The sequence below is a fragment of the Esox lucius genome, chromosome 20 (assembly GCF_011004845.1).
Source record: "Esox lucius isolate fEsoLuc1 chromosome 20, fEsoLuc1.pri, whole genome shotgun sequence".
Lineage (NCBI taxonomy): Eukaryota > Metazoa > Chordata > Actinopteri > Esociformes > Esocidae > Esox > Esox lucius.
In genome coordinates, this window is record NC_047588.1 from 43754255 (window position 1) to 43781922 (window position 27668).

The following is a 27668-nucleotide window of genomic DNA, read 5'->3' on the forward strand; positions in this document are numbered from 1 at the left end:
CAACTGTATAACCCTCCAACTGTACAGCCCTCCAACTGTATAACCCTCCAACTGTATAACACTCCTACTGTATAACCCTCCTACTGTATAACCCTCCAACTGTATAACCCTCCATCTGTACAACCCTCCTACTGTATAACCCTCCTACTGTATAACCCTCCAACTGTATAACCCTCATACTGTATAACCCTCTCACTGTATAACCCTCCTACTGTACAACCCTCCTACTGTACAACCCTCCTACTGTATAACCCTCCTACTGTACAACCCTCCAACTGTATAACCCTCTCACTGTACAACCCTCCTACTGTATAACCCTCCAACTGTATAACCCTCCAACTGTATAACCCTCCTACTGTATAACCCTCCAACTGTATAACCCTCCATCTGTACAACCCTCCAACTGTATAACACTCCTACTGTATAACCCTCCAACTGTACAACCCTCCAACTGTATAACCTTCCAACTGTATAACACTCCTACTGTACAACCCTCCAACTGTATAACCCTCCAACTGTACAGCCCTCCAACTGTATAACCCTCCAACTGTATAACACTCCTACTGTATAACCCTCCAACTGTACAGCCCTCCAACTGTATAACCCTCCAACTGTATAACCCTCCATCTGTACAACCCTCCAACTGTATAACCCTCCTACTGTATAACCCTCCTACTGTATAACCCTCCTACTGTATAACCCTCTCACTGTATAACCCTCCTACTGTACAACCCTCCTACTGTACAACCCTCCTACTGTATAACCCTCCTACTGTACAACCCTCCAACTGTATAACCCTCTCACTGTACAACCCTCCTACTGTATAACCCTCCTACTGTATAACCCTCCAACTGTATAACCCTCCTACTGTATAACCCTCTCACTGTATAACCCTCCTACTGTATAACCCTCCAACTGTGGCCTGTAGGGCCTACACAGGCTTTGTACACGTCATCACACATGCAACATGACAACATGCAAAAGGTGCCCAAGTCTCCTCCTCCAGCTGGCAACCTTTCCCATATGACCTCTCCTGTTCCAAAGGCACAGTGCCAAAATGTTTCAGCTGTAGAAAGAGAGCAGGAAGTAGCCTGATCAGAAACAATATGCTCTTAATCAAACCTGATACCTACTGGGTTGAGTTCATCTGATCCTGTCTAAGTGAATAAAACACAGCTCACCCGCCAATCAGATTCTATTCTGTCACCATGGCCTGCCCCTTTACATAAAATCTGACTGATATCAGAGCCTGCATTGTGCATCTTGCATTACAAAGGGAACTAATTATTGGACGTCAAATAGATCCTTAGGACCAAAAGAATGTATGTATTTTTTTATGTTATCATTTGTCCCCACATTCAAGTACATTTTATCTGAGTCAACCTGGACGTTCTGTGTAATCTAACTCACATTCTCCATCTTCATCATGAGGACCTTTTCAACGTTCCAGTTTTGGACCAGCCAACCTTTACACAGGCTAATGCTTTAAATGAGAATGATTTATACATGTCAACACTTGTTATAGTCATAAGAACTGAGCAATTGCTAGCGAGACTGAAGATGAACTTTACACTGCCAAAGCTTTCTTATCATGGCACAAAAACATTCATTTTTCTTTCATTCGTGAATGACATTGACACAATAACTATTGATATAGGTGAAGATAACTGACTTTTTCTTCAAGTGAAAAGGCGAGTGAATTGTGGAAACCCCTACTCTTTTTCTGCCCAAGGGGTTTTGATCTCGCCTATATTAGCCCACAATGCATGCATGGATGCGTACTTCTAAAATCCACCAGAATTAATAGCAATTTTACCATAAACAGTTTTAGTTTAGGCATACAATGTTGTAGCTCTAACTACTATGCTATTTAACAAGAGGTAGTCAGTCAGTCAGTAAGAGACATTCACTCTTCTTGGCCGGCTCCACTTATACAGTCCAGCAAAAACACCACAACACTATTGTCAAAAGAAAGTCTATGAACCCTGCAGGAACAAGTTATAACAGGCAGCACCAGGCAGCACTAGGAAGCAAGAGGCAGCACCAGGAAGCAACAGGCTGCAACAAGCTGCAACAGGCACCTTTAAAAAGCAACAGGCAGCACCAGGAAGCAACAGGCTGCAACAAGCTGCAACAGGCACCACTAGGAAGCAACAGGCAGAACCAGGAAGCAACAGGCTGCGATAATCTGCAACAGGCACCTTTAAAAAGCAACAGGCAGCACCAGGAAGCAACAGGCAGCAACAAGCTGCAACAGGCAGCAATAGGAAGCAACAGGATGCACCAGGAAGCCACAGGCAGCACTAGGAAGCAACAGGCTGCAACAAGCTGCTACTGGCCTACACCCACTACCTTGGAAACCTCCACCCCTGGCCTGTGGCAGAATTATTGTCACCGGCCCACGATGAAGACCCCAGAGATGCCGGACTGGCTTCCCTTTTACCTCTGAGTTGGTGTCCAACCAACTATACCAATGAATTGTGCACTTAAGGCATGATCACAGTGTGTCTGGAGATAGAGACGTTTGGAGACTGAGAGTCTGAGAGGGAAAGAGTTCAGAGATGGGAAGAGTGCTGTTTTGATGTTACCTGACCAGTCTGTGGTCTCTGGCAGGACGTCAACACATGCAGAGGAGTTGCACAGATCAGGAGCCTCAGAGAGTTGAGATAAGGGGATCAGTTGAACAGTAAATTGTACAGGCTGGTAGTGTTCCTCACAGGTCATAACTGCCCTGTAGGGCTGCACAATTATTCGAAATGTAATCAAAATTGCGATATTGACATATGCAATATCCAAATCGCCAACTTATGGGGTGTTCAGCTCCATAAAAGGTGAATGATTTGCGCTTAACGCGAGGCAACGGGCATGCATCATACGTCCGTAATAGTTTTTTCTTGCGGGTGCTGTAAGTATTTTTGTAGATAACTTAAATATCTGGACTAATTTGGTAAAAATACTAGATGGGTTTTCAATGTTAGTTTGAGTTAACACTGCAACTGCTGTCGAAGATGTCTGCTTCAAGTTAGCGAGTTGCACCAAGATATATTGTCCCACATAAATTACACAACAGCAAGGTTATTAAAAATGTCGGCTTCAATGTCCGTGCGTAGAAACATCCTTAATAGGGGAGAAAATATACCTAACCAGCTATGACAAAGACACCAACATAAAAAACGCTGCGAAAGCGCATTGCATTAAATGAGCCGTTAAACGAATAGTTCAACACCGGCTGCACCTTCAAATTGGTAATAACACTGGATTAACTAGATTTTTATTCATTTTAATAGCACATTATGTAGGCTATGATCTACATTTTTTAAGTGAGATTATATATGCGGTTTACACCCATGTTTGAAAATTGCAAATCATAAACTTGTCAAATAAATCGCGATTCAATATTTTATCCAAATCGTGCAGCCCTACTATCCTATGTGTGTTGTGGTTGTTTTTCTGATCTGTTTCTATGTAATTTCTGTCCTGTGTGTTGTGACTGATTTCCCCTTCTGTTTCTGTGTCATTACTGTCCTGTGTGTGTTGTGACTGATTTCCCCTTCTGTTTCTGTGTCATTACTGTCCTGTGTGTGTTGTGACTGTTTTCCTGGCTATTTCCTGTAATATATGGATGAGTTGCTAAGGAAACAATTGGATCCAACCAGGGGTGATTATCCAGTCTATGGGTCCTCCTATAACTTCCTCATGACCTCCGAAGCTTATTCTTCTCCAGCCCTGCTCCATCTTGATCACTGATGGGGTTGTTAGTTGCCAAGGCAGAGCGATGTTCTGTCTTCCTGTCTGTCTGTGTGCATGTCTGTCTGGCTGCCTGTCTGTGTGCATGTCTGTCTGTCTGCCTGTCTGTCTGTGTGCATGTCTGTCTGGCTGCCTGTCTGTTTGTGTGCATGTCTGTCTGTCTGCCTGTCTGTTGTGTGCATGTCTGTCTGGCTGCCTGTCTGTGTGCATGTCTGTCTGTCTGCCTGTCTGTCTGTCTGTGTGCATGTTTGTCTGTCTGCCTGTCTGTCTGTGTGCATGTCTGTATGTCTGCCTGTCTGTCTGTGTGCATGTCTGTCTGGCTGCCTGTCTGTGTGTTTTAAGTGGTCACCAGAGACCCTGGTGTTGAGTGTGTCAGAGACACAGTGGGGGAGCAGCTTGGAGATGAGGGGCGGTAGAGGGACCCTCTTCAGAGAGCTGCTGGGTTTGATGTGTCACTGCGGTGACAGACAGATAGACAGCCATGCCAGTCTGTGAGAAGACACTGACTCAGAGCTGTGGAGATAATTCATAAAATGTGTTTCTGTGCTCTGCAAGAACAATCACTAAGTCATCATCAAGCCACATTCTCTTTCCTTTGTCCACAAAAGACCCCCACTCCCACTATAGTTCACTGCTTGGCCGCAGACCCTGATAGGGGGACGTTGAGAAACAGGGGACCCAGTCCCTGTGGTACGGCTGTTCACCAGGATGTGTTTTTATGGGGTTTAGGGTTGGAATTTGTTTTAGGTATTAGTATTAGGTTTAAGGTAACAAGGTTACGTTTTTGGGGTTAGGGGTTAACAGAAATAGGATTTTGAATGGGAGTATCCCCACAAGTATAGTGAAATGTCTGTTTGTGTGTGTGTGTGTGTGAGTGTGTGTTTGTCTGTGTGTGTGTTTGTGTGTGTGTGAGTGTGTGTTTGTGTGTGTGTTTGTTTGTGTGTGTTTGTGGCTTACTGGCATTGCTGCTCACATCAAACACATTCTTGAGGTAATCAAATTGATTTTGGTTTCTTTATCATCATTTACTACATAATCAAAGGCATTTCTCCATTATCCCCTTCCTTAGATACATGCAATCGTCTTGATTTGTTTTTACTATTTATTATCAAATTTGTCCCAGAAATCCAGATAAATCCAAGATAGATGCACTTATTTAATTTTTATGATGTACTACAGATTGTTGTTAGACTGTTGTCATTTATATTGCTATTTCACAGACTGTAGTTTTTTATTGTGATATTCTGCAGACTGTTGTTATTTTTTAATTTGTATTACAAATGACTGATCTTCTCTGAAGTCTCTACTAGAAAGTTGTAGCAAGGTTTCTTGCCTTCCAGTAAAAAAGAAAAAGACTGATCACTGATATTACAAGACGTCTGGTCTGTCACACAAGTCAAATTTCCCAAACTAAAACTTGTCTAAACAATCTCAGAAAAAGTTTTAACCTCCATACATTTTTATAACACATTGTGGTGGGCTAGCTGAAAGGTTATATTGATTAGCAAAATGTGCCGTTGCTTTCCAGTGCATTTACATTTTGAACTTGAGAGGATTTTCTTCTGCGACCACTAGAAACGTTAGCTACTGTTTTCAGAAGAGAGCAAAGAGGGCAAAGTTCAAAGCATCAAACTCACCGAACACTGAACATGCTGCTAAATGAACACATTTCTATACTATTTCTATACTATTTGTAAGATGTTTAGATGTGATGGACAGGTTGAAAATATATTGACTGATATATTGATTTATTTAGGGGGGGTTGGTTAATATTTTACCCAGGGCTAAAGCCCCCCTAAATAGGCCTAGCGACGTCCCTGCTGCAGACTGTTGTTATTAATAGTGATGGACTGCAGATTGTTGTGATTTGTCTGGCCGCAGTAAGGCTCTGTTTGAACCACAACCCAGTAGTCTCTGTCCTCAATGGTACCCCAATCCCTTTGTAGTTCATGACTTCTGACCATGCCCATAGAGGCTAGTAGGGGGACATTTGGGAGGCGTGCTAAACGGCCCTGCCACTTAGTGGAGGTATTCGTTAAAGAGAGGAACTAGCACCCGTTCTGCTAGCCAAGAGCAATGAAAACACAAGGGCTGTAAATGCTATCAGATTGGTCTCTGTGTTCCTTTGTGGTTTAGCCATGACAACAGGGCAGAGCTGCAACCAGCTGCCTGGAGGAGTACAGAAGTTCACCTTTATTTACAGAACAACTGCTGTAAAACAAGCATCATCCATCAGAATGTTTCCTTTATCGATCAAAGGGCCACCCCCATGTCTGACACTACAGACGTGTTTTACCCCAGTCTGTCTGTGTCAGTCTCTTCTAACCCCCATGTCTGACACTACAGACGTGTTTTACCCCAGTCTGTCTGTGTCAGTCTCTTCTAACCCCCATGTCTGACACTACAGACGTGTTTTACCCCAGTGTGTCTGTGTCAGTCTCTTCTAACCCCCATGTCTGACACTACAGACGTGTTTTACCCCAGTGTGTCTGTGTCAGTCCCGTCACTCGGTCGACAGTTCTCAGGATTGGATTTGTTGAGCCATAGGATTAGACCAGGATGAGGTAATTGGAGGTCATGTGACACTAGTTGATCTACAGGTGAATGTATCTAATGCAGAAGGAGGGAGGGCTTCAGCTTCGCAACAACCGTTTTACATTTGTCTTCTACTGGATTAGCAGACACAGAAAGCAGTGGCTTACAGTCCTTCGTATGATAGCTAGGTGGGACAACCACACAACAGAGAAGTAGTAAGTATACTTTTCTGAATTAAGTCATTACCAGAAATAGATATTTGTGTATATGTGTGTGTACTCCTAGAGATGTGCACTATGAAGAGGGTAGTTTGGACGTCCTCCATTATGTTTACTGTCTCCTAACACATATTGGATATCGTATTTCAATGGCCCACCCCCCAAACCCCTATTGGCTACACTCTGCAGTCCACACCCACCAAATCCGACCATACAGGCCTTGATTGGCTATCATTGCCAGACCATGCCCCCTCAGACTCACCTTTTGTGTATTATGTCATGGAGAGTGATAGACTCTGCCCCATCTCAATCCAGACTGTTTTTAGGGCATGGAGCCAACCCTCTGGACATCTTAACCCAGCCACCTAATAAGCTCAGCCTGGTACTGGCAGTTGGTTGGCTTCACTCATCCAGCCTTTCATGTTAAGTAAAAGGCTATATATCACATATTATGATTCATTATATTAAATATATTCTGAATACTAGATCATATAAAATATGTAAGCAAATAAAATGAAATTGTATTTTTGTCATATGCTTCATAAAATTAGTCTGGGTAGATAGTCCAGGAATATATTCTAGGTCAATAGTTGGGTAGATAGTCCAGGAAATATATTCTAGGTCAATAGTTGAGTAGATAGTCCAGGAATATATTCTAGGTTAATGGTTGGGTATATTGTCTAGGAATATATTCTAGGTCAGTAGTTGGGTATATTGTCTAGGAATATATTCTAGGTCAGTAGTTGGGTACATAAACCAGGAATTTATTGTAGGTCAGTATTCTGGTAGATTGTTTCACTACATATTCCTGGTGGGTAGTCCAGTTAGATTGCCTTCAGACCCTTTGTGTAATCATTTTGCAGTCATGTTCATGGTCTGGGAGGTAAAAGTTTTACAGGATCTTGCCAGTTCTAGAAATGGTGAACTGGTGCCCCTTGCTGTTCCTGCCATGTGGTACTGTAGAGAACAATCAGTGACTTGGGGGACTTGATTGACACCTGTTATAAATAATGGCATGGTTACTTGTCATAGTGGGACTGTCATGACTAAGACTTGTTGTAATAAATAAGTGTTATTGTCATGACTAAGACTTGTAATAAATAAGTGCTATTGTCATGACAAAGACTTGTAATAAATAAGTGCTATTGTCATGACAAAGACTTGTAATAAATAAGTGTTATTGTCATGACTAAGACTTGTTGTAATAAATAAGTGTTATTGTCATGACTAAGACTTGTAATAAATAAGTGCTATTGTCATGACTAAGACTTGTTGTAATAAATAAGTGCTATTGTCATGACAAAGACTTGTAATAAATAAGTGTTATTGTCATGACTAAGACTTGTTGTAATACATAAGTGTTATTGTCATGACTAAGACTTGTAATAAATAAGTGCTATTGTCATGACTAAGACTTGTTGTAATAAATAAGTGCTATTGTCATGACAAAGACTTGTAATAAATAAGTGCTATTGTCATGACTAAGACTTGTAATAAATAAGTGCTATTGTCATGACAAAGACTTGTAATAAATAAGTGCTATTGTCATGACTAAGACTTGTAATAAATAAGTGCTATTGTCATGACTAAGACTTGTTGTAATAAATAAGTGTTATTGTCATGACTAAGACTTGTTGTAATAAATAAGTGCTATTGTCATGACAAAGACTTGTTGTAATAAATAAGTGTTATTGTCATGACAAAGACTTGTTATAATAAATAAGTGTTATTGTCATGACTAAGACTTGTAATAAATAAGTGCTATTGTCATGACAAAGATTTGTAATAAATAAGTGCTATTGTCATGACTAAGACTTGTAATAAATAAGTGCTATTGTCATGACAAAGACTTGTAATAAATAAGTGCTATTGTCATGACTAAGACTTGTAATAAATAAGTGCTATTGTCATGACTAAGACTTGTTGTAATAAATAAGTGCTATTGTCATGACAAAGACTTGTTGTAATAAATAAGTGCTATTGTCATGACTAAGACTTGTTGTAATAAATAAGTGCTATTGTCATGACAAAGACTTGTAATAAATAAGTGCAATTGTCATGCTAAGACTTGTAATAAATAAGTGCTATTGTCATGACAAAGACTTGTAATAAATAAGTGTTATTGTCATGACTAAGACTTGTTGTAATAAATACGTGTTATTGTCATGACTAAGACTTGTAATAAATAAGTGCCATTGTCATGACTAAGACTTGTTGTAATAAATAAGTGCTATTGTCATGACAAAGACTTGTAATAAATAAGTGCTATTGTCATGACTAAGACTTGTAATAAATAAGTGCTATTGTCATGACAAAGACTTGTAATAAATAAGTGCTATTGTCATGACTAAGACTTGTAATAAATAAGTGCTATTGTCATGACAAAGACTTGTTGTAATAAATAAGTGTTATTGTCATGACTAAGACTTGTTGTAATAAATAAGTGCTATTGTCATGACAAAGACTTGTTGTAATAAATAAGTGTTATTGTCATGACAAAGACTTGTTATAATAAATAAGTGTTATTGTCATGACTAAGACTTGTAATAAATAAGTGCTATTGTCATGACAAAGACTTGTTGTAATAAATAAGTGCTATTGTCATGACAAAGACTTGTAATAAATAAGTGCTATTGTCATGACTAAGACTTGTAATAAATAAGTGCTATTGTCATGACTAAGACTTGTTGTAATAAATAAGTGTTATTGTCATGACTAAGACTTGTTGTAATAAATAAGTGCTATTGTCATGACAAAGACTTGTTGTAATAAATAAGTGTTATTGTCATGACAAAGACTTGTTATAATAAATAAGTGTTATTGTCATGACTAAGACTTGTAATAAATAAGTGCTATTGTCATGACTAAGACTTGTTGTAATAAATAAGTGCTATTGTCATGACTAAGACTTGTAATAAATAAGTGCTATTGTCATGACAAAGACTTGTTGTAATAAATAAGTGCTATTGTCATGACTAAGACTTGTAATAAATAAGTGCTATTGTCATGACTAAGACTTGTTGTAATAAATAAGTGCTATTGTCATGACTAAGACTTGTTGTAATAAATAAGTGCTATTGTCATGACAAAGACTTGTTGTAATAAATAAGTGTTATTGTCATGACTAAGACTTGTTGTAATAAATAAGTGCTATTGTCATGACAAAGACTTGTTGTAATAAATAAGTGCTATTGCAGTTTTCTGGTCCTTAGTGGCAGCTAATGTTGTTTTGTGTGTGTATGTGTATATGTGTGTGATTGGCTTATTTGTAGCTCTGTGTTTGTATTTATGGGTGTGTGTTTGTGTGTGTGAACTTGATTTAGTGGACGGTCTGTGTGTGTGGGTGTTTGTGTGTGTGTGTGTGAACCTGGTCTAGCGGTAGGTCTGTGTGTGGGTGTGTGTGTGTGGCTGTGTGTGTGTGTGTAAACCTGGTCTAGCGGTAGGTGTGTGTGTGAATCTGGTTTAGCGGTAGGTCTGTGTGTGGGTGTGTGTGAACCTGGTCTAGCGTTAGGTGTGTGTGGGTGTGTGTGGGTGGCTGTGAACCTGGTCTAGCGGTAGGTGTGTGTGGGTGTGTGTGTGTGTGGGTGTGTGACCCTGGTCTAGTGGTATATGTGTGTGTGGGTGTGTGTGTGGGGGTGGGTGTGTGAACCTGATCTAGCGGTAGGTGTGTGTGTGTGGGTGGGTGTGGGTGTGTGTGTGTGAACCTGGTTTAGCAGTAGGTGTGTGTGTGTGTGTGAACCTGGTCTAGCGGTAGGTGTGTGTGTGAACCTGGTCTTGCGGTAGGTGTGTGTGTGTGAACCTGGTCTTGCGGTAGGTGTGTGTGTGTGAACCTGGTCTTGCGGTAGGTGTGTGTGTGTGTGAACCTGGTCTTGCAGTAGATGTGTGTGAACCTGGTTTTGCGGTAGGTGTGTGTGTGTGTGTGAACCTGGTCTAGTGGTAGGTGTGTGTGTGAACCTGGTCTAGCGGTAGGTGTGTATGTGTGTGTGTGTGTGTGTGAACCTGGTCTGGCGGTAGATGTGTGTCTGTGTGAACCTGGTCTAGCGGTAGGTGTGTGTGTGTGTGTGAACCTGGTCTAGCGGTAGGTGTGTGTGTGTGTGTGAACCTGGTCTAGCGGTAGGTGTGTGTGTGTGTGAACCTGGTCTAGCGGTAAGTCCATCTCTGTCCCTGCTGCTTTTCTTACAGCTGAGGTCTGAGAGAGAAGAGAAGGAGATACACATATCACCCATACACATACAGAAACAGACACAATGACACACACACAGACATATTGACAGACACACATACATACACACACACATATACACACATGTGTATTTCTTTATGGTCCAGTGTGTTTCTTCATGGTCCAGTATGTATTTCTTTATGGTCCAGTATGTATTTCTTTATGGTCCAGTATGTTTTTAAATGGTCCAGTATGTTTTTTCATGGTCCAGTGTGTTTCTTCATGGTCCAGTATGTTTTTTCATGGTCCAGTATGTTTTTTCATGGTCCAGTATGTTTTTTCATGGTCCAGTATGTATTTCTTTATGGTCCAGTATATTTTTTCATGGTCCAGTTATGTTTTTTCATGGTCCAGTGTGTTTCTTCATGGTCCAGTATGTATTTCTTTATGGTCATGGGTTCTGCCGGCCCATGATTAGAAGGGATGAATGTTGTTGTCCCTGGTGTTGTTTTCACCTGTGCTGTCTCTGGGTGAAAGTCTACCTTGAGGCCTTCAGATTTTTGAGTGAAGCTGCCGTTTAAGCAAAAGGAGATGATGTGGGTTCTTAAACCAATCAGATTTCAAGTTTTTCCATGTTGGGCGTATTCTTTGACACGCTGATCCTTTTAACTGGCCAAGCCGCCCACGTCATCATTTCTCCTGGGGCGTGATTGGAAGGGTAGTTACCTAACTGAAATAAAACTAGTTAGCGCGTAATGTTGCATAATCGACAATCTATTTAAACTTTCTTTTGTAACTTTTGGTTGTAGTGGTTTAGCTTTTTTTTAACGCACAATGGCTCAGGGAGGAGTATAAATGTATTTGGTGGTGGATTAACTGGCAAAGCCTTTTTCGAGAAGGACTTTTCGAGAAGCTGAATGTCGTGAGGAAGGGTCGACCATCCCCGCAGCTAGCAGCCTTCTCCCAGGCAGGGAAAAAATACCTGCAGCTAGCAGTCTTCTCTCAGGCAGGGAAAGAATACCTGCAGCTAGCAGCCTTCTCCCAGGCTGGGAAAGAATACCTGCAGCTAGCAGCCTTCTCCCAGGCAGGGAAAGAATACCTGCAGCTAGCAGCCTTCTCTCAGGCAGGGAAAGAATACCTGCAGCTAGCAGCCTTCTCCCAGGCTGGGAAAGAATACCTGCAGCTAGCAGCCTTCTCCCAGGCAGGGAAAGAATACCTGCAGCTAGCAGCCTTCTCTCAGGCAGGGAAAGAATACCTGCAGCTAGCAGCCTTCTCCCAGGCTGGGAAAGAATACCTGCAGCTAGCAGCCTTCTCCCAGGCTGGGAAAGAATACCTGCAGCTAGCAGCCTTCTCCCAGGCAGGGAAAGAATACCTGCAGCTAGCAGCCTTCTCCCAGGCAGGGAAAGAATACCTGCAGCTAGCAGCCTTCTCCCAGGCAGGGAAAGAATACCTGCAGCTAGCAGCCTTCTCCCAGGCAGGGAAAGAATACCTGCAGCTAGCAGCCTTCTCCCAGGCAGGGAAAGAATATCTTTGGCACTTTCACTCGAGCAACTACGAAAAGTACACCTGGCTTACAGTGTCGAAAGAACTTTGCAAATTGTATGGCTGGGAATGCTTGTTATTTGCAGCCGACCAATATGGTGTTTGGTTTGAAGCCACACTGGTTTTGCAAACATGAATTGCCTTACCAAGGAGGAACCAGACACCAAAGCACAGCAGGACACGTGTGAGTTTGTTCATGTTTCTTTGGTAATGACATGGGAATGACACACGGAAGACATTAGATTCCCTTTGAAGGGTCATTATTCTGGCAAACAATTAGTTGAATCTCCATGGTTCTCAAAACTAATTCCCTACATTAGCTGACATCCAAACCAACAAAAGGAATAACAGGGTTGCTACTTCACATTCAACGTGTTAAATTAGAAAGAGATTACTGTGGATGGCTAGCTAATAACTATAGAGTACCTATAATGAAAACAATGACTCCAATCACTCCATGAAGCTACTGAAGCTTGTAGCCAGTGAAGTTTTAGTCTATCCTGAACAAATCCTAATGCCTACTTGGTTTGGTCCATGGTGAGGATGGCGACGACGTGGCAGTCTGCCTCTCTAACCGCTATGCTCTTTAACAACAGGCAGGTGGGCAGGCAAGGCAGGCAGTAATATACAGAATAGCTCCACTTATACTACTTTGGTAGCACATGATTCTGCACCTTATTCATTCCAACATCGATGTGGACCGGCAAATCCAGAGATGGAGGAGTGCTTCAGAGTTCATGGTGGGTCTTTGCAAATTCAGTGATCAGGTTTTCCCGATGCATTTGCAGGGATGGCTGGTTCGGGCATTGGAGTAGCTGTATTGTTCTATGACCAGTAAAATGACTGTAACCCAAGATTAGGTAATCCCTGTTACATAAAATAATTTGACATTTGTTACATTTAATAATCTGGGATTAGGTCATCGCTGTTACATTAAATATTCTGAGAGGAGTCAGTCACTTACTTTACCCTTGCTATAGGTACTATGTCCAGTAACAATGTTATCAAGCAGGTAACTTGGTAACCGCTAAAATAAGTCGATAACCAACCTGTGTGCTAACCTGTGTGCTATAGGAAACTATTGTAAGGGACCAAGCTAGACTGAGTCCAGACATGGTTCTGTGTTCATTTATAGTTGAATAACCATCCTGTCCTTTCATAGAGGTAATTCTTGTGAACATATCCAGTGTATCAACAAGCCTTCTGAACATCCTTTGTGCCTTTCAGAAAGAGTGGACGCCCTTGGCCTTCGTCTCTCCTGTGCAACTGAAAGGAGGAGTAGAAGTGAGAAACAGTAAATAATTCACAGTGTCCTTGACCCAACACAGCATCATCTCAAAGCACTGTAAAGCAATGTAACTCTGACAGACAGGCAGACAGCTAGAGAGAAATGCAGGCAAGCAAGCAGACAGACCAAGACAGGCAGCTAGAGACAGACTAGCAATCAGACAGACCAGCACACAGACAGACTGGCAGGACACAGATTGTGTCTGTACCCCACATTTTGAATGTCATGTTCATTTTAACAGGGAGCCATAATGAGACATGAGATCAGTAAGGTGCAGAGAAACAAAAAGTTGTTGACGTTATTTCATAAAGGCTGAAGGAATTGCATGAGTTAGCCATTCCAGTGACTAGGTACATTTACCTAAACAACTAAAGTTCTGGAAATATGTTACGTGGGGGTTTAAAGGTGTAAAATACCTTTAAACAACATTCATGATGTGTGTCGATGCACACCAGATACATGTTTGCTAATCACCAGCAACATGTATGTTAATCACCAGATACATGTATGCTAATCACCAGATGTATGCTAATCACCAGAAACATGTATGCTAATCACCAGATACATGTATGCTAATCACCAGAAACATGTATGCTAATCACCAGATACATGAATGCTGATCACCAGATACATGAATGCTAATCACCAGATACATGTATGCTAATCACCAGAAACATGTATGCTAATCACCAGATACATGAATGCTAATCACCAGATACATGTATTTTAATCACAAGATACATGTATGCTAATCACCAGATACATGTATGCTAGTCACTAGATACATGAATGCTAATCACCAGACACGTGTTGGCTAATCACCAGAAACATGTATGTTAATCAACAGATACATGTATATTAATCACCAGAAACATGTATGCTAATCACCAGTTACATGTATGCTAATCACCAGATACATGAATGCTAATCACCAGATAAATGAATGCTAATCACCAGATACATGAATGCTAATCACCATCATAACTGCAGAACGCTGGTGCAGACAGACCGTTGTCATTTATGTCAGTAGTAAAATTATTGGATCCCAGTATCAACCCCTGTGGGACACCGTACGAAATATTACTGATACTTTACTTGGAATGGGACCCTATACTTGTGCATGGCCCAGAGGGAAAAGGGCTGCGCTATACAGGGTGCCTTTTGGGATGAACGCTGAATGAAAGGGGAACATTAAAGCATGATGGTTTGTCTTGGCACTCAAGGTCTGTTGGACGTGACAACTGGCTCTGTGACGATCTGGTTTCAGACCACTTATGTTTTTAAGAGCTTAGCAGACAAAGCTGTTAATGGGGTTAGCAGAGATTAGAGGCGGAGGAAGAGGAGGAGGAGGAGGATCCAGTTGTAGACCTGTGACTGGCTGACTGATTCATAACAGTGTTAGGGGCCGTGTCCCTCCCTTCAGCCCTGCCCGTTACCATGCTACAGCGTCTGAGGAAGTCCTCTCTGACCCCTGCCCCTCGCTCTGCTAGGTCATCGTAAGCTCCTTTGACTGGCTAACGTATGGCTATGTGGTCACTACAGATCCTATGGATGTGCAAGTGAGGGTGTTAATGGCCAAACCCAGGAGAGATGTAGACTGCCAGTATGGACTACAGCAGTCATTGTGTCTTGGCTGTTAATGTAGTATACATCCAGTGTTTAGCCTGGCCATATCCCCTAAGAAGGGAGATGCAGTGGACAAGACTGAACAAATGAAAGTGACATTGGCTGAAGTGATTGTGGCGGTCTTTGTGGATGTGATTCTGGTGTTCCTCTTCTCTCTGAGGGACTGTGAAGGTGATTGAGGCGCTCCTCTTCTTTCTGAGGGTCTGTGGAGGTGATTGTGGCGCTCATCTTCTCTCTGAGGGACTGTGAGGAGATTTTTTCTGAGGGATTTTGGGGGTGATTGTGGCACTCCTCTTCTGTCTGAAGGACTGTGGAGGTGATTGTCACGGTTCTGTTCTGAGGGACTGTGGAGGTGATTATGGTGCTCTGCTTCTTTCTGAGGGACTGTGGAGGTGATTGTGGTGCTCCTCTTTTCTCTGAGGGACTTTGGAGGTGATTGTGGTGGTCCTCTTTTCTCTAAGGGACTGTGGAGTTGATTGTGGTACTCCTCTTTTCTCTGAGGGACTTTGGAGGTGATTGTTGGCGCTTCTCTTCTATCTAAGGGACTGTGGAAGTGATTGTGGTGCTCCTCTTTCTCTGAGGGACTGTGGAGGTGATTGTTGGTGCTCCTCTTCTATCCAAGGGACTGTGGAGGTGATTGTAGTGCTCCTCTCCTCTCTGAGGGACTATGGAGGTGATTTTGGCGGTTCTGTTTCTGAGGGAGAGAGGTACTGTGTTTGTTGAGCTGCTGTCTAGAGGAAAAGGTAAATCAGTGCTTCAGGTTTCATTACCACAAGATGAAACATCAGAGAGTGACTAACACACAGACACACACACAGACACACACATAGACAGATATACCCACAGACTGACTGAAAGACAGACAGACAGAAATGCAGACAGACAGTGTAGATCTGAAAGTGGTTGCTAAAAGACGTCTCTCCCCTGGAGGTCAGCATTCCTCCTGAATCCCTTCCTTCTTCCTACATAGCCACATGTCCTCTGTTTGTCCCACAGTATTAGTTGTGTGTGTTGTAGTATTAGTGTGCAAACGTGTGTTTCAGACACGGCTTTTTAACCACTGAGCCACAGCTAGATGCTGTAAATATTAGCTTTTCAAATGAACCTCCCTCCAAAATTGAAAGGCAGAAATGTTCTCTCTATGCACCAAACCAGTAGTAGACAGTCTGGTTACATTCTACAAACATCAAGTAACCCTTGCATTCAATCTGAATCTTAAGCTGGGGCTCCTTTTGGATGGCTGGAATTATGGAGTGCGCTGGGTTCATCCATAGCTGCATTCATTTCGAACATATTATCACTGATGAAGTGTTGTTTAATATATCACATATTATCACTGATTAATTGTGTTGTTTAATATATCACATATTATCACTGATGAAGTGTTGTTTAATATATCACATATTATCACTGATGAAGTGTTGTTTAATATATCACATATTATCACTGATGAAGTGTTGTTTAATATATCACATATTATCACTGATGAAGTGTTGTTTAATATATCACATATTATCACTGATGAAGTGTTGTTTAATATATCACATATTATCACTGATGAAGTGTTGTTTAATATATCACATATTATCACTGATGAAGTGTTGTTTAATATATCACATATTATCACTGATTAAGTGTTGTTTAATATATCACATATTATCACTGATGAAGTGTTGTTTAATATATCACATATTATCACTGATTAAGTGTTGTTTAATATATCACATATTATCACTGATGAAGTGTTACTTAATATGACATATTATTACTGATCTAATACGTTACTAAATATATGATATACTATAACAGAAATCGGCAGTTTCGTATAGTAGTCAAATAAATTTAGAACCCGTATCAAATCGAGGGAGAAGCTCGCTCAAGTTTATTGGAAAATTGCAGCACAGATGTCATTCGGTGAACGTTCCATTATCTTCTCACTGTAATGTTGGTTACCAGCTAGCCTATACATACACTGTCAATCTGTTTGCATTGACTTTGTAATCTCCTCTTTACTCGCTTTAGACACTATCTAAAGTACCATCCTTACCACCCTAAATCATTCTGGACTAGCTGGTGCTATACTGGTCTTGTTAGGAAAGGGAAGATGAGGAGGAGACAGGTTATTTTTAAGCGGCAGGATTCTACATTGTGCCCCTTTGATATGACATGTTATCCCTGATATAGTATGTAACTTAATATATGACATGTTATCCCTGATATAGTATGTAACTTAATATATGACATGTTATCCCTGATATAGTATGTTACTTAATATATGACATGTTATCCCTGATATAGTATGTTACTTAATATATGACATGTTATCCCTGATATAGTATGTTACTTAATATATGACATGTTATCCCTGATATAGTATGTTACTTAATATATGATGTTATCCCTGATATAGTATGTTACTTAATATATGACGTTATCCCTGATATAGTATGTTACTTAATATATGACATGTTATCCCTGATATAGTATGTTACTTAATATATGACATGTTATCCCTGATATAGTATGCTACTTAAGATATGACATGTTATCCCTGATATAGTATGTTACTTAAAGGGACAGTTCAATGTGGATTCCTATTGGGGTGAAATTCTGCTTACACTGAGTTGTTCTTGAAGGCCCATTGGGTCATTTTTCACAAGCTATTATTCACCTCTGTCCCAGCCTGGAATTAGCATCATTAGCATCGTCCAAATCCATGGATTGAAACTGCATGGCTCGATCAACAAAACTTGCACTGCTAGCAGAAACCTACTCCAAAACACTTCCAACTAAGACTGGTGGTTTGGTTTTTACCTCGTGGAACCAGTTGTATTCCTACACATATACACATTGATGCACCCCCCCCACCCCCACACACACACACACACATACACACGCACACACATACAACACGCACTCACAACACACACAGAGATGGTGTAGCAGTTGTATTGGGGACGCTGCAGCATCATCTAGCGTGAAGGAGTGAGGGTGGGGGAGAACTGTCTGCTTGGCATTCCTGTTTTATATTTCCTCTCTCTTCCATGAAGGAGGGCAGAGGGATGAAGAGGGGGAGGAATGGAAGGAGGGAAGAAGGAGATGGGAGGCTGAGGGTTGGAGGCAGAAAGAGAGGGAAGGATGGAGTGAGGGAATAGGAGCATAGCGGGGCATGTCTCATGGTTTCCTCCTAGCAGGCTGCACAATCAGAAAGGCTCATTCATTCACTTCCAGCTGTCAGCCTGCAGGCATTCTGGGTAGACTGCAAGTCCTTTTGGGAAGACCGAGGAGAAGGCAGTGAGTTGAGAGAAAGGGAATGTAAAAACATCCTGCCTACCCCTAATCTCCCCTCCGGTGTAGTTTCAGTAAATACTCTTTAGCCTCCCATTGTCCACTATTCATTCCGGATGAAAAGCTGATTGGTTAGGTGGTAAGTAGGTTTGATGGTCAGTTACTTCATTGGTTAGTTGGAAGGAATGCTCTATCTTATTTCCATGGGGTTCTTTTGAAACTTCAGAGGGCTTGCCTTCTTGGACCATGTTGTAGGACCACCTGGCTTAATGACTCCTATCTGAACCGAAGTCACCGTTACTGTACACAGTCAACATCCCTGTCTACCTGGTTGTACAGGTGACCGTTATTCTGTCTAAAGACTCTGTCCACAGTCAACATCCCTGTCTACCTGGTTGTACAGGTGACCGTTATTCTGTCTAAAGACTCTGGACACAGTCAACATCCCTGTCTACCTGGTTGTACAGGTGACCGTTATTCTGTCTAAAGACTCTGGACACAGTCAATATCCCTGTCTACCTGGTTGTACAGGTGACTGTTATTCTACCTGGACTCTGGACTCCGCCCACCTATATTTCTTGACCCGCAGGACATCTAAACATGCACAGCCAGAAGAGGAATCTGGCACCTCTCTAGGTTTCTTCCCTGTGTTCTGACTTTGTGGCAATTGGTGATCAGAAAGGGGTTTATAAAATACATTTGACTGATTTAATTTAACTTAGGTATTTGGTTGGATAGTTGGTTGGTAGGTTTCTTGGTTGCTTAGTTGGTTAATTAATTGAAAGCAGTGTCTTTGTGGTTCTAATCCAACCACTCTGCTTTAGAGTTGGAGGATCTGTCCTCCCAGTCCGGAGGATCTGTCCTCCCTGTCCGGAAGGTCTGTCCTCCCTGTCCGGAGAATCTGTCCTCCCTGTCCGGAGAATCTGTCCTCCCTGTCCGGAGAATCTGTCCTCCCTGTCCGGAGGATTTGTCCTCCCTGTCCGGAGGATTTGTCCTCCCTGTCCGGAGGATCTGTCCTCCCTGTCCGGAGAATCTGTCCTCCCTGTCCGGAGGATCTGTCCTCCCTGTCCGGAGGATTTGTCCTCCCTGTCCGGAGGATCTGTCCTCCCTGTCCGGAGGATCTGTCCTATCTGTCCGGAGTATCTGTCCTCCCTGTCCGGAAGATCTTTTTTTTTGGTCTGCTAGTCAGTGTGGTCTGCTAGTCAGTGTGGTCTGCTAGACACATTGGTCTGCTAGTCACACTGATAGTCACACTGGTTTGCTATACAGCTTGCCATGCTAGTCACAGTGGTCTGCTAGCCAGAGTAGTCTGCTAATCAGAGTGGTCTGCTGGTCACAATGGTCTGCTAGTAACACTGGTTTGCTAGTCAGCTTGCCCTGCTAGTCACAGTGGTCTGCTAGTCAGTGTGATCTGCTAGTCACAGTGGTCTGCTAGTTACATTGGTTTCAGTACATTTCAGTAGAGTGATCCTGAGCTGCTGCACTTGATGAGAAATTTTTTGTCTGTCCTGCTGGTTTCTGTCCTGCTGGTTCTAGCATGCTCTCACGTCTGGTTACTCACTATTGGATGGCTGCCCTGCTTTTGTATTGAAGCCGGATGTCTGTTGGCTGGCCACGGCAGCTACAGTGTGACTGCACAGGTATCCTAAACCCCTGGGAACTGTTTCTGAATGAATCCTGGTGCTGTACCATTCTAAATAGACCATTCCTTACCCATGACATCTGTGGATTGTTCATGTAAATTTAGACAGTTGCAAAAACATGGCATTATTATAATCTTTAACATTCTGTACAGAATTTCCTTTAACATCTGTGATGTCAGAATTTCCATAATGTATGGAACATATAACAAAATGTTGATGAGATGAGGTCTGTAGGTTCTGTAGAAAGCGTCTATTATGCACTAGCTCAGCACAGATGAAAATATTTAGTTCAGTGTTGTGTAAAAGCCAGTTCTATCTCACCACTAAACAGCTTCTGCTCTTTGATTGAGACTTAAAGTGTTTCAAAATGTTTGTTAGTGTTAAATTTGTTGGTGTTCAGTTTGACTGATTACCCCTGGTTAGTATGTTTCCCTGTATATGTGTGTGTGTGTATGTGTGTGTGTGGGGGTCTGTGTGTCTAGGTGTCTGTGTGTGTGGGGGGGATTGTGATTACACATGGTCAGTAAAAGATGATATTTGACCTGGGGGTTCAACAGACTGATCGTTGATCTTGGGGTTCAACAGAGTTATCCTTGACCTGGGGGTTCAACAGACTGATCTTTGACCTAGGGATTCAACATATTTATCCTTGACCTGGGGGTTCAACAGACTGATCTTTGACCTAGGGATTCAACAGACTGATCTTTGACCTAGGGATTCAACAGAGTGATCTTTCACCTGGAGGTTCAACAGAGTGATCTTTCACCTGGAGGTTCAACAGAGTGATCTTTGACCTGGGGGTTCAACAGGGTGATCCTTGACCTGGAGGTTCAACAGAGTGATCCCTGACCTGGGGGTTCAACAGAGTGATCCTTGACCTGGGGGTTCAACAGAGTGATCATTGACCTGGGAGTTCAACATATTTATCCTTGACCTGGGGGTTCAACAGACTGATCTTTGACCTAGGGATTCAACAGACTGATCTTTGACCTAGGGATTCAACAGAGTGATCTTTCACCTGGAGGTTCAACAGGGTGATCCTTGACCTGGGGGTTCAACAGAGTGATCCTTGACCTGGGGGTTCAACAGAGTGATCTTTGACCTGGGGGTTCAACATACTTATCCTTGACCTGGAGGTTTAACAGATTGATCCTTGACCTGGGGGTTTAACAGATTGATCATTGACCTGGGGGTTCAACCTTAACCCTCTTCTCTCATCTCTGCAGGAGTCGGAAGATCCAGATCCGGAACATTCCCCCTCATCTACAGTGGGAGGTGAGCCTGCCTGTCTGTCTGCCTGTCTGTCTGCCTGTCTGTGTTAACGACTAAGACTGTGGTGGGGGGGGTACTAGGATTGGGGTGGTGGGTACTTGTACTGGGGTGGTGGGTACTAGTACTGGGGTGGGGGAAGATTAGGACAGGGTTGGTGGGTACTAGGACTGGGGTGGTGAGGACTAGGACTGGGGTGTTGAGGACTAGGACAGTGGTGTTGAGGACTAGGACAGTGGTGGTGGGTTCTAGGACTGTGGTGGTGGGTACTAGGACTGTGGTGGTGGGTACTAGGACTGGGGTGGTGAGGACTAGGACTGGGGTGTTGAGGACTAGGACAGTGGTGTTGAGGACTAGGACAGTGGTGTTGAGGACTAGGACAGTGGTGGTGGGTTCTAGGACTGTGGTGGTGGGTACTAGGACTGGGGTGTTGAGGACTAGGACTGGGGAGGTGGGTACACACATACACACACATATACACACGTACACACACGTACACACACATGCACAAACATGCACACACGTACACACACATACACACAAGCTTATCGGAGGGACAGTAACCCAGGACAGTTGGACAGAACAAACTCTCAGAAGAGGAGCTTCCTCTTACCACTGCCCCATTTGGCTCACTAGTTGGGTGTCTGTGTGTGTGTGTGTGTGTTGGGGGGCGGGTGTATGTGTCTGTCTGTGTGTATGTCTCTGTGTATGGGTATGTCTGTTTGTTTTTGTGAACACTGACCTACTTTTGCAGGCACTTTATTTATCTCCCTGGGCTAGTGTATGTTTGTGAGTGTATGTTTATGTAAATCATTGTGTTATCTGCAATCCTTAGGTTCTGGACGGCCTCCTAGCTCAGTATGGTACTGTAGAGAACGTGGAACAAGGTAGGAGACATTTTGTTCTCTAATGTCTCTTTAACTGATATAATACGCCACTACTATCAGTTGAACTGTTACAATACATCACTACAGTATCTCTAAATGTTACAATACACATCTACTATGTCTTTAACTGTTAAGATATACCACAACTATGTATTTAACTTTTAAATACACCATTACTATGTCTTTAACTGTTACAATACACCACTATAATGTCTTGAACTGTTAAATACACCATTACTATGTCTTGAATTGTTACAATACACCACTACTATGTCTTTAACTGTTAAAATTCACCACTACTTTTTTCTTGCCTGTTACAGTATTACTTTGCTTTCTCTTTAAATATTATAATACAGCACTAATATCTGACTGTTACAGTAAATGACTACTCTCACTTTAACTTTTACAATACATTAATAAAATCTCTTTAACAGTTACAATACATTACTACTATCTTTTCATCTGCAACAATACGTTACCACTATGTTTTCAAGTGTAACAATACATTACGACTATCTTTTCAACTGTTACAATACATCCACAGGAAGCCAATAGCATCACTGTTAAATTTTCTTGACAACTTGGAGAATCTATGCACTGAAGAATTTAGGCTTTTGCTGGTAATGTAGGTTCTGGCCCAGGACTCGATTGGTACCTAACAAACTCTTGTTGTTCCATTGGGTCCACAGACACACAGTCATTAATGGAAGGGTTTGGGAGCCTGGACTTTGATCATGTGACCATGTTTTCAACTCATGGTTATGTTAGCCATTTTAATTCTAAATCCAGTGGTTACCTGTCCGGACTTGAATAGAAGCTGTCTGTCATCAATGTGTGTAGTGGTCCTTGGAATTAAGTGCAGGTTGGAAAGCAAATGGCTTTTGCTGAAAAAAGAAGGCTAATCTGTAGAAGCTAATTTTTGTTTTGTCAACAAGTCCAAATTCTGAGTTGACCAGCAGTTTCGTGGCATATTTTGAGATGGGCCAATGATCACATCAGCCATCAGCGCTGAGTAGATTTAGCTTCACCTACACATGACATATGGGTCAGGACCTCAGGGTGGTCAGATATCTACTGACCCTCCAAGTATTATCCAATATGTGTCTGTCTGGGCAGGGTTACTTCCTGCTTTTTAGACCAGGTCACACTTGTGGTATTTTAAACACTTCGGTTCTGTCTTGTTGACAACAGTTGCTTTACAAAGATGTATCCCCCCCAAGAAATAAATTCCTGATAAAATGCTTTACCATGCCTACAAATACTGACATCTCTGCTCAGCTGTATGCCACAACGCTAACAAGATTAGGCCTGCATTCATGTGCTTTATTGTGAGCTTCTAGTTGGCTCTGTCGGTGAGGGTCCTCTCTGACCAACCATGGGTGGGGAAAGGTTTTGAGTTGCAAAGTTGAAAAAAATCTGGATATCAAAATAAAATCTGGATTTTTTAAATATCTGCTCCACACAAGGTCAGAAATACTCCATCTGTGTATTTGTGTGTGTGTGTATTTGTGTGTGTGGGTGTCTCAGTGTGTGTGTGTGTGTGTGTGGTGTGTGTCTCAGTGTGTGTGTGTATTTATGTGTGTGTCTCAATGTGTGTGTATATTTGTGTGTGTGTGTGTGTGTGTCTCAGTGTGTGTGTGTGTGTATTTGTGTGTGTGTGTCTCACTGTGTGTGTGTGTGTGTCTCACTGTGTGTGTGTGTCTCAGTGTGTTTGTGTCTCAGTGTGTGTATGTTTGTCTCAGTGTGTGTGTGTGTGTCTCAGTATATATGTGGGTGTCTCAGTGTGTATATGTGGGTGTCTCAGTGTGTATATGTGGGTGTCTCAGTGTGTATATGTGGGTGTCTCAGTGTGTGTGTGCGTGTGTTTCAGCATGTGTGTCTCAGTGTGTCTCAATGTGTGTGTCTCAGTGTGTCTCAGTGTGTGTGTGCGTGTGTTTCAGCGTGTGTGTCTCAGTGTGTGTGTGTGTTTCAGCGTGTGTGTCTCAGTGTGTCTGTGTGTGTGTGTCTCAGTGTGTGTGTGTGTGTCTCAGTGTGTGTGCGTGTGTCTCTGGGTGTGTGTCTCAGTGTGTACGTGTGTGTGTGTGTGTGTGTGTGTGTCTCAGTGTGTGTGTGTGTGTGTCTCAGTGTGTGTGTGTCTCAGTGTGTGTGTGTCTCAGTGTGTGTGTGTGTGTGTTTGTCTCAGTGTGTGTCTCAGTGTGTGTGTGTGTTTGTCTCAGTGTGTGTGTGTGTGTTTGTCTCAGTGTGTGTCTCAGCGTGTGTGTGTGTGTGTGTCTCAGTGTGTGTGTGTGTGTGTGTGTGTCTCAGTGTGTGTGTGTGTCTCAGTGTGTGTGTGTGTCTCAGTGTGTGTGTGTGTGTGTGTCTCAGTGCGCGCATGTGTGCGTGTGTGTGTGTGTCAGTGTGTGTGCACCCAGAGCATTAGTCCTTGGGAACCAGTTTGAGAGAATGAACAGAGACACCTTTGGATGTGGACCTGATTGAACCCAACTTGATCCCAACTTGATCCCAACCTGATCCCAACCTGATCCCGTCTCCTGGTTTTCCTCCTCTGCATTTCTTTCTTTCTCTTTTCTCTCTCTAAATACTCTCTTTCTTTTTATCCTCACCTGTCTTCTCTTTCCCCGCTTCACTCTTGGTACTATCTGTCTCTCCTTTCTGTCAACTTTACTCTCATCAGTCAGTCTCTCCCTCTCCCCTCTGCCTCCAAATGTCTTCTTTATGTATCTCCTTTATCTGTCCCTCCTCCTCCTCCTCCTCCTCTTCCTCTTACCTATCTCATCTTTTTGTCTCTTCTTTCTCTCTACATTTGTTCTCACCATCTCTTTATTTTTCACTTTCACTTTCCTTCTTTAATTCACCCCTCTCTTTCAGCTCCATTCAGGAGGTGCTTTATTGAGATGAATGGGTGGTTGCAACTATTGCCAAAGCAAACATGTTTTGGTAGCAATAAAAATACAGTATATGTAAAAATAATACAAAAAGAAAGAAGCCAACATGGATATTGTGCCAGACATATTCACCTACAAGACCTACTGTCTTTATTTTCTCCTTACAAAATACATTTTCTGCTCATCATGCATTTAAAAAAAATCTGTCAATTCTCTTTTAAATTTCAGGAAAGAAATATCTCTTATTAAATCTAATTTAGAGCAGAGGAGTATATTATGTTGTTGATTTCCAAATCCAGACCCACAGTGTTTACAATGTCTTTGACATGCATGTTGTTTCAGACTGTTCTTTATTTTCCCTCTTTCTTTTCTTCTCTCCCCCTTTCCCTGTTTCTCCTTTCTCTCTCCCATTTCTCCTCTCTCCCCTCCTCTCTTCCCTGTTTCTCCTCTGTCCTCCATCTCTCATTTCTTCTCTCTCTCTTCCCTGCTTCTCCTCTCTCCTCCATTTCTCTTTCTTCCCTGTTTCTCCTCTCCTCCATTTCTCTTCTGTCTCCTCTCTCTCTTCCCTGCTTCTCCTCACTCCTCCATTTCTCCTCTCTCCTCCATTTCTCATCTCTCCATTTCTGCTCTCTTTCCTCTTCTTTCTCTCCTCCATTTCTCTTCTCTCTCCTCTTCTTTCTCTCCTCCATTTCTCCTCTCTCTCCTCTTCTTTCTCTCCTCCATTTCTCCTCTCTCTCCTCTTCTTTCTCTCCTCCATTTCTCCTCTCTCCTCTGTCTCACCACTGTCTATCTCGTCATCTCTTTATCTGTAATATTATCCACAGCAGTATTACTGTAGAACTACAGTTGTTACTTGTTAAATTGATGATTGCTGTAGAATGTTTGGTGTCTATGGTGTGTGTGTGTGTGTGTGTGTGAAGGGGGAATGTCATTTTTTTCATCTTTTGGCACTTATTGTTCCTCCCTGTCCCTGATCTTGGGTCTTTCTGCCAGCCTAGAGCTGTATTTATTCTCCCCTGGTAGGATTCACAGTTTCTCTTTATCTAATGTTTTTGAAACGTAATTATGGTTTCATATTTAGGGAAGTCATGTCCTGTAATCATTTAGTATTTTTGTATTTTGTAAGTGCGTGCAGAACTGTCCCTGGGTCTTTCATACTGCAGTGATCACTCAGCCTTCCTCTGCAGGGAGACCTTTTCTCTTTACTTTGGTCAATAGCAAGGATGTACTTATTGAGTCTTCTATTCATATATCTTTCTCATCTATTAGGTGGCTGAAACGTTTGCTTCAGTATATGTTCCTTTGGTGCTAAAGCTGTGGGCATCGTGCACAGGACTTTCATTGGTTCGTGCTACAGAGAAAAAAATAAAATAATAAATGTCTCCTAGTTTCTCACCTAGTGAGACATGTTACGGGGACTGATGGTGATTGCAGGGCCTGTAACCCAATGGTTGTTTTTTCTAATCGCTGATCAAACGAGGTGAAATGTGTTGTTGTATTGTTTGAGAGCATTTGCTGGATGACTGAAATAAAATGGTTTTGTGTGCCTTTCTGTTGGCTTTATATTTGCAGTTTCATCACACCACTTATTTTTTCTAGTCTCGGGATGTAATCCCTTTCTCGCAGAAATCTCAGAAAAGTTAAGTGTGACGACTAGACCCAAATCACGTCTCACAATTGATTTTAGCATGGTTTCTGTGACAGATGGTATATTAATGTTTGTGTATTTGCTGTGTTCGCCAGAGTTGTTTGTTTCACTGCAGTGTCGCCCTACCACCCATCCCAGACTCTTTGACAGAACGGCCAACACTGAGTCAGGGAGGTTTAGACTCTTTGACAGAACGGCCAACACTGAGTCAGGGAGGTTTAGACTCTTTGACAGAACGGCCAACACTGAGTCAGGGAGGTTTAGACTCTTTGACAGAACGGCCAACACTGAGTCAGGGAGGTTTAGACTCTTTGACAGAACGGCCAACACTGAGTCAGGGAGGTTTAGACTATTTGACAGAACGGCCAACACTGAGTCAGGGAGGTTTAGACTCTTTGACAGAACGGCCAACACTGAGTCAGGGAGGTTTAGACTCTTTGACAGAACGGCCAACACTGAGTCAGGGAGGTTTAGACTCTTTGACAGAATGGCCAACACTGAGTCAGGGAGGTTTAGACTATTTGATAGACAGTTCAAAACTAAATCAACAGGATTTAGACAATTTGACAGACAGTGCAACACAAATTTAGGCATTGGTTTTGCCAAATGCAACAAGCACACATTTTGGTGTTATGTTAGTGGACATATCGACATTTCATGATAAGATCGGTCATCATATTTGGCTTTACCTCAAGACATTGTGCTTATTATGAACATTTTGAATTCTTACACCATCTCTCTGCTCCCCAACCCCCCCCCCCCCCCCTGCTCCACAATCCCTCTCTCCCCCCCTCTCTCTCTCTGCTCCCTAATCCCTCTGTCTCACCTCTCTCTCGCTCCCTAATCCCTCTGTCTCACCTCTCTCTCTGCTCCCTAATCCCTCTGTCTCACCTCTCTCTCTGCTCCCTAATCCCTCTGTCTCACCTCTCT

At 42.4% G+C, this 27668-nt stretch overlaps 1 protein-coding gene across 1 annotated transcript in view; it reads left to right on the forward strand.

The window, feature by feature from the left end:
* Positions 1–27668, forward strand: part of igf2bp2a (insulin-like growth factor 2 mRNA binding protein 2a) — an 81605-nt gene that overhangs the window by 21983 nt on the left and 31954 nt on the right. Inside the window, exons 3-4 of the mRNA XM_029115411.2 lie at positions 21276–21324; positions 22154–22205. Coding sequence (XP_028971244.1) covers positions 21276–21324; positions 22154–22205 — 101 coding nt within the window. The remainder of the gene's footprint in view (positions 1–21275; positions 21325–22153; positions 22206–27668) is intronic.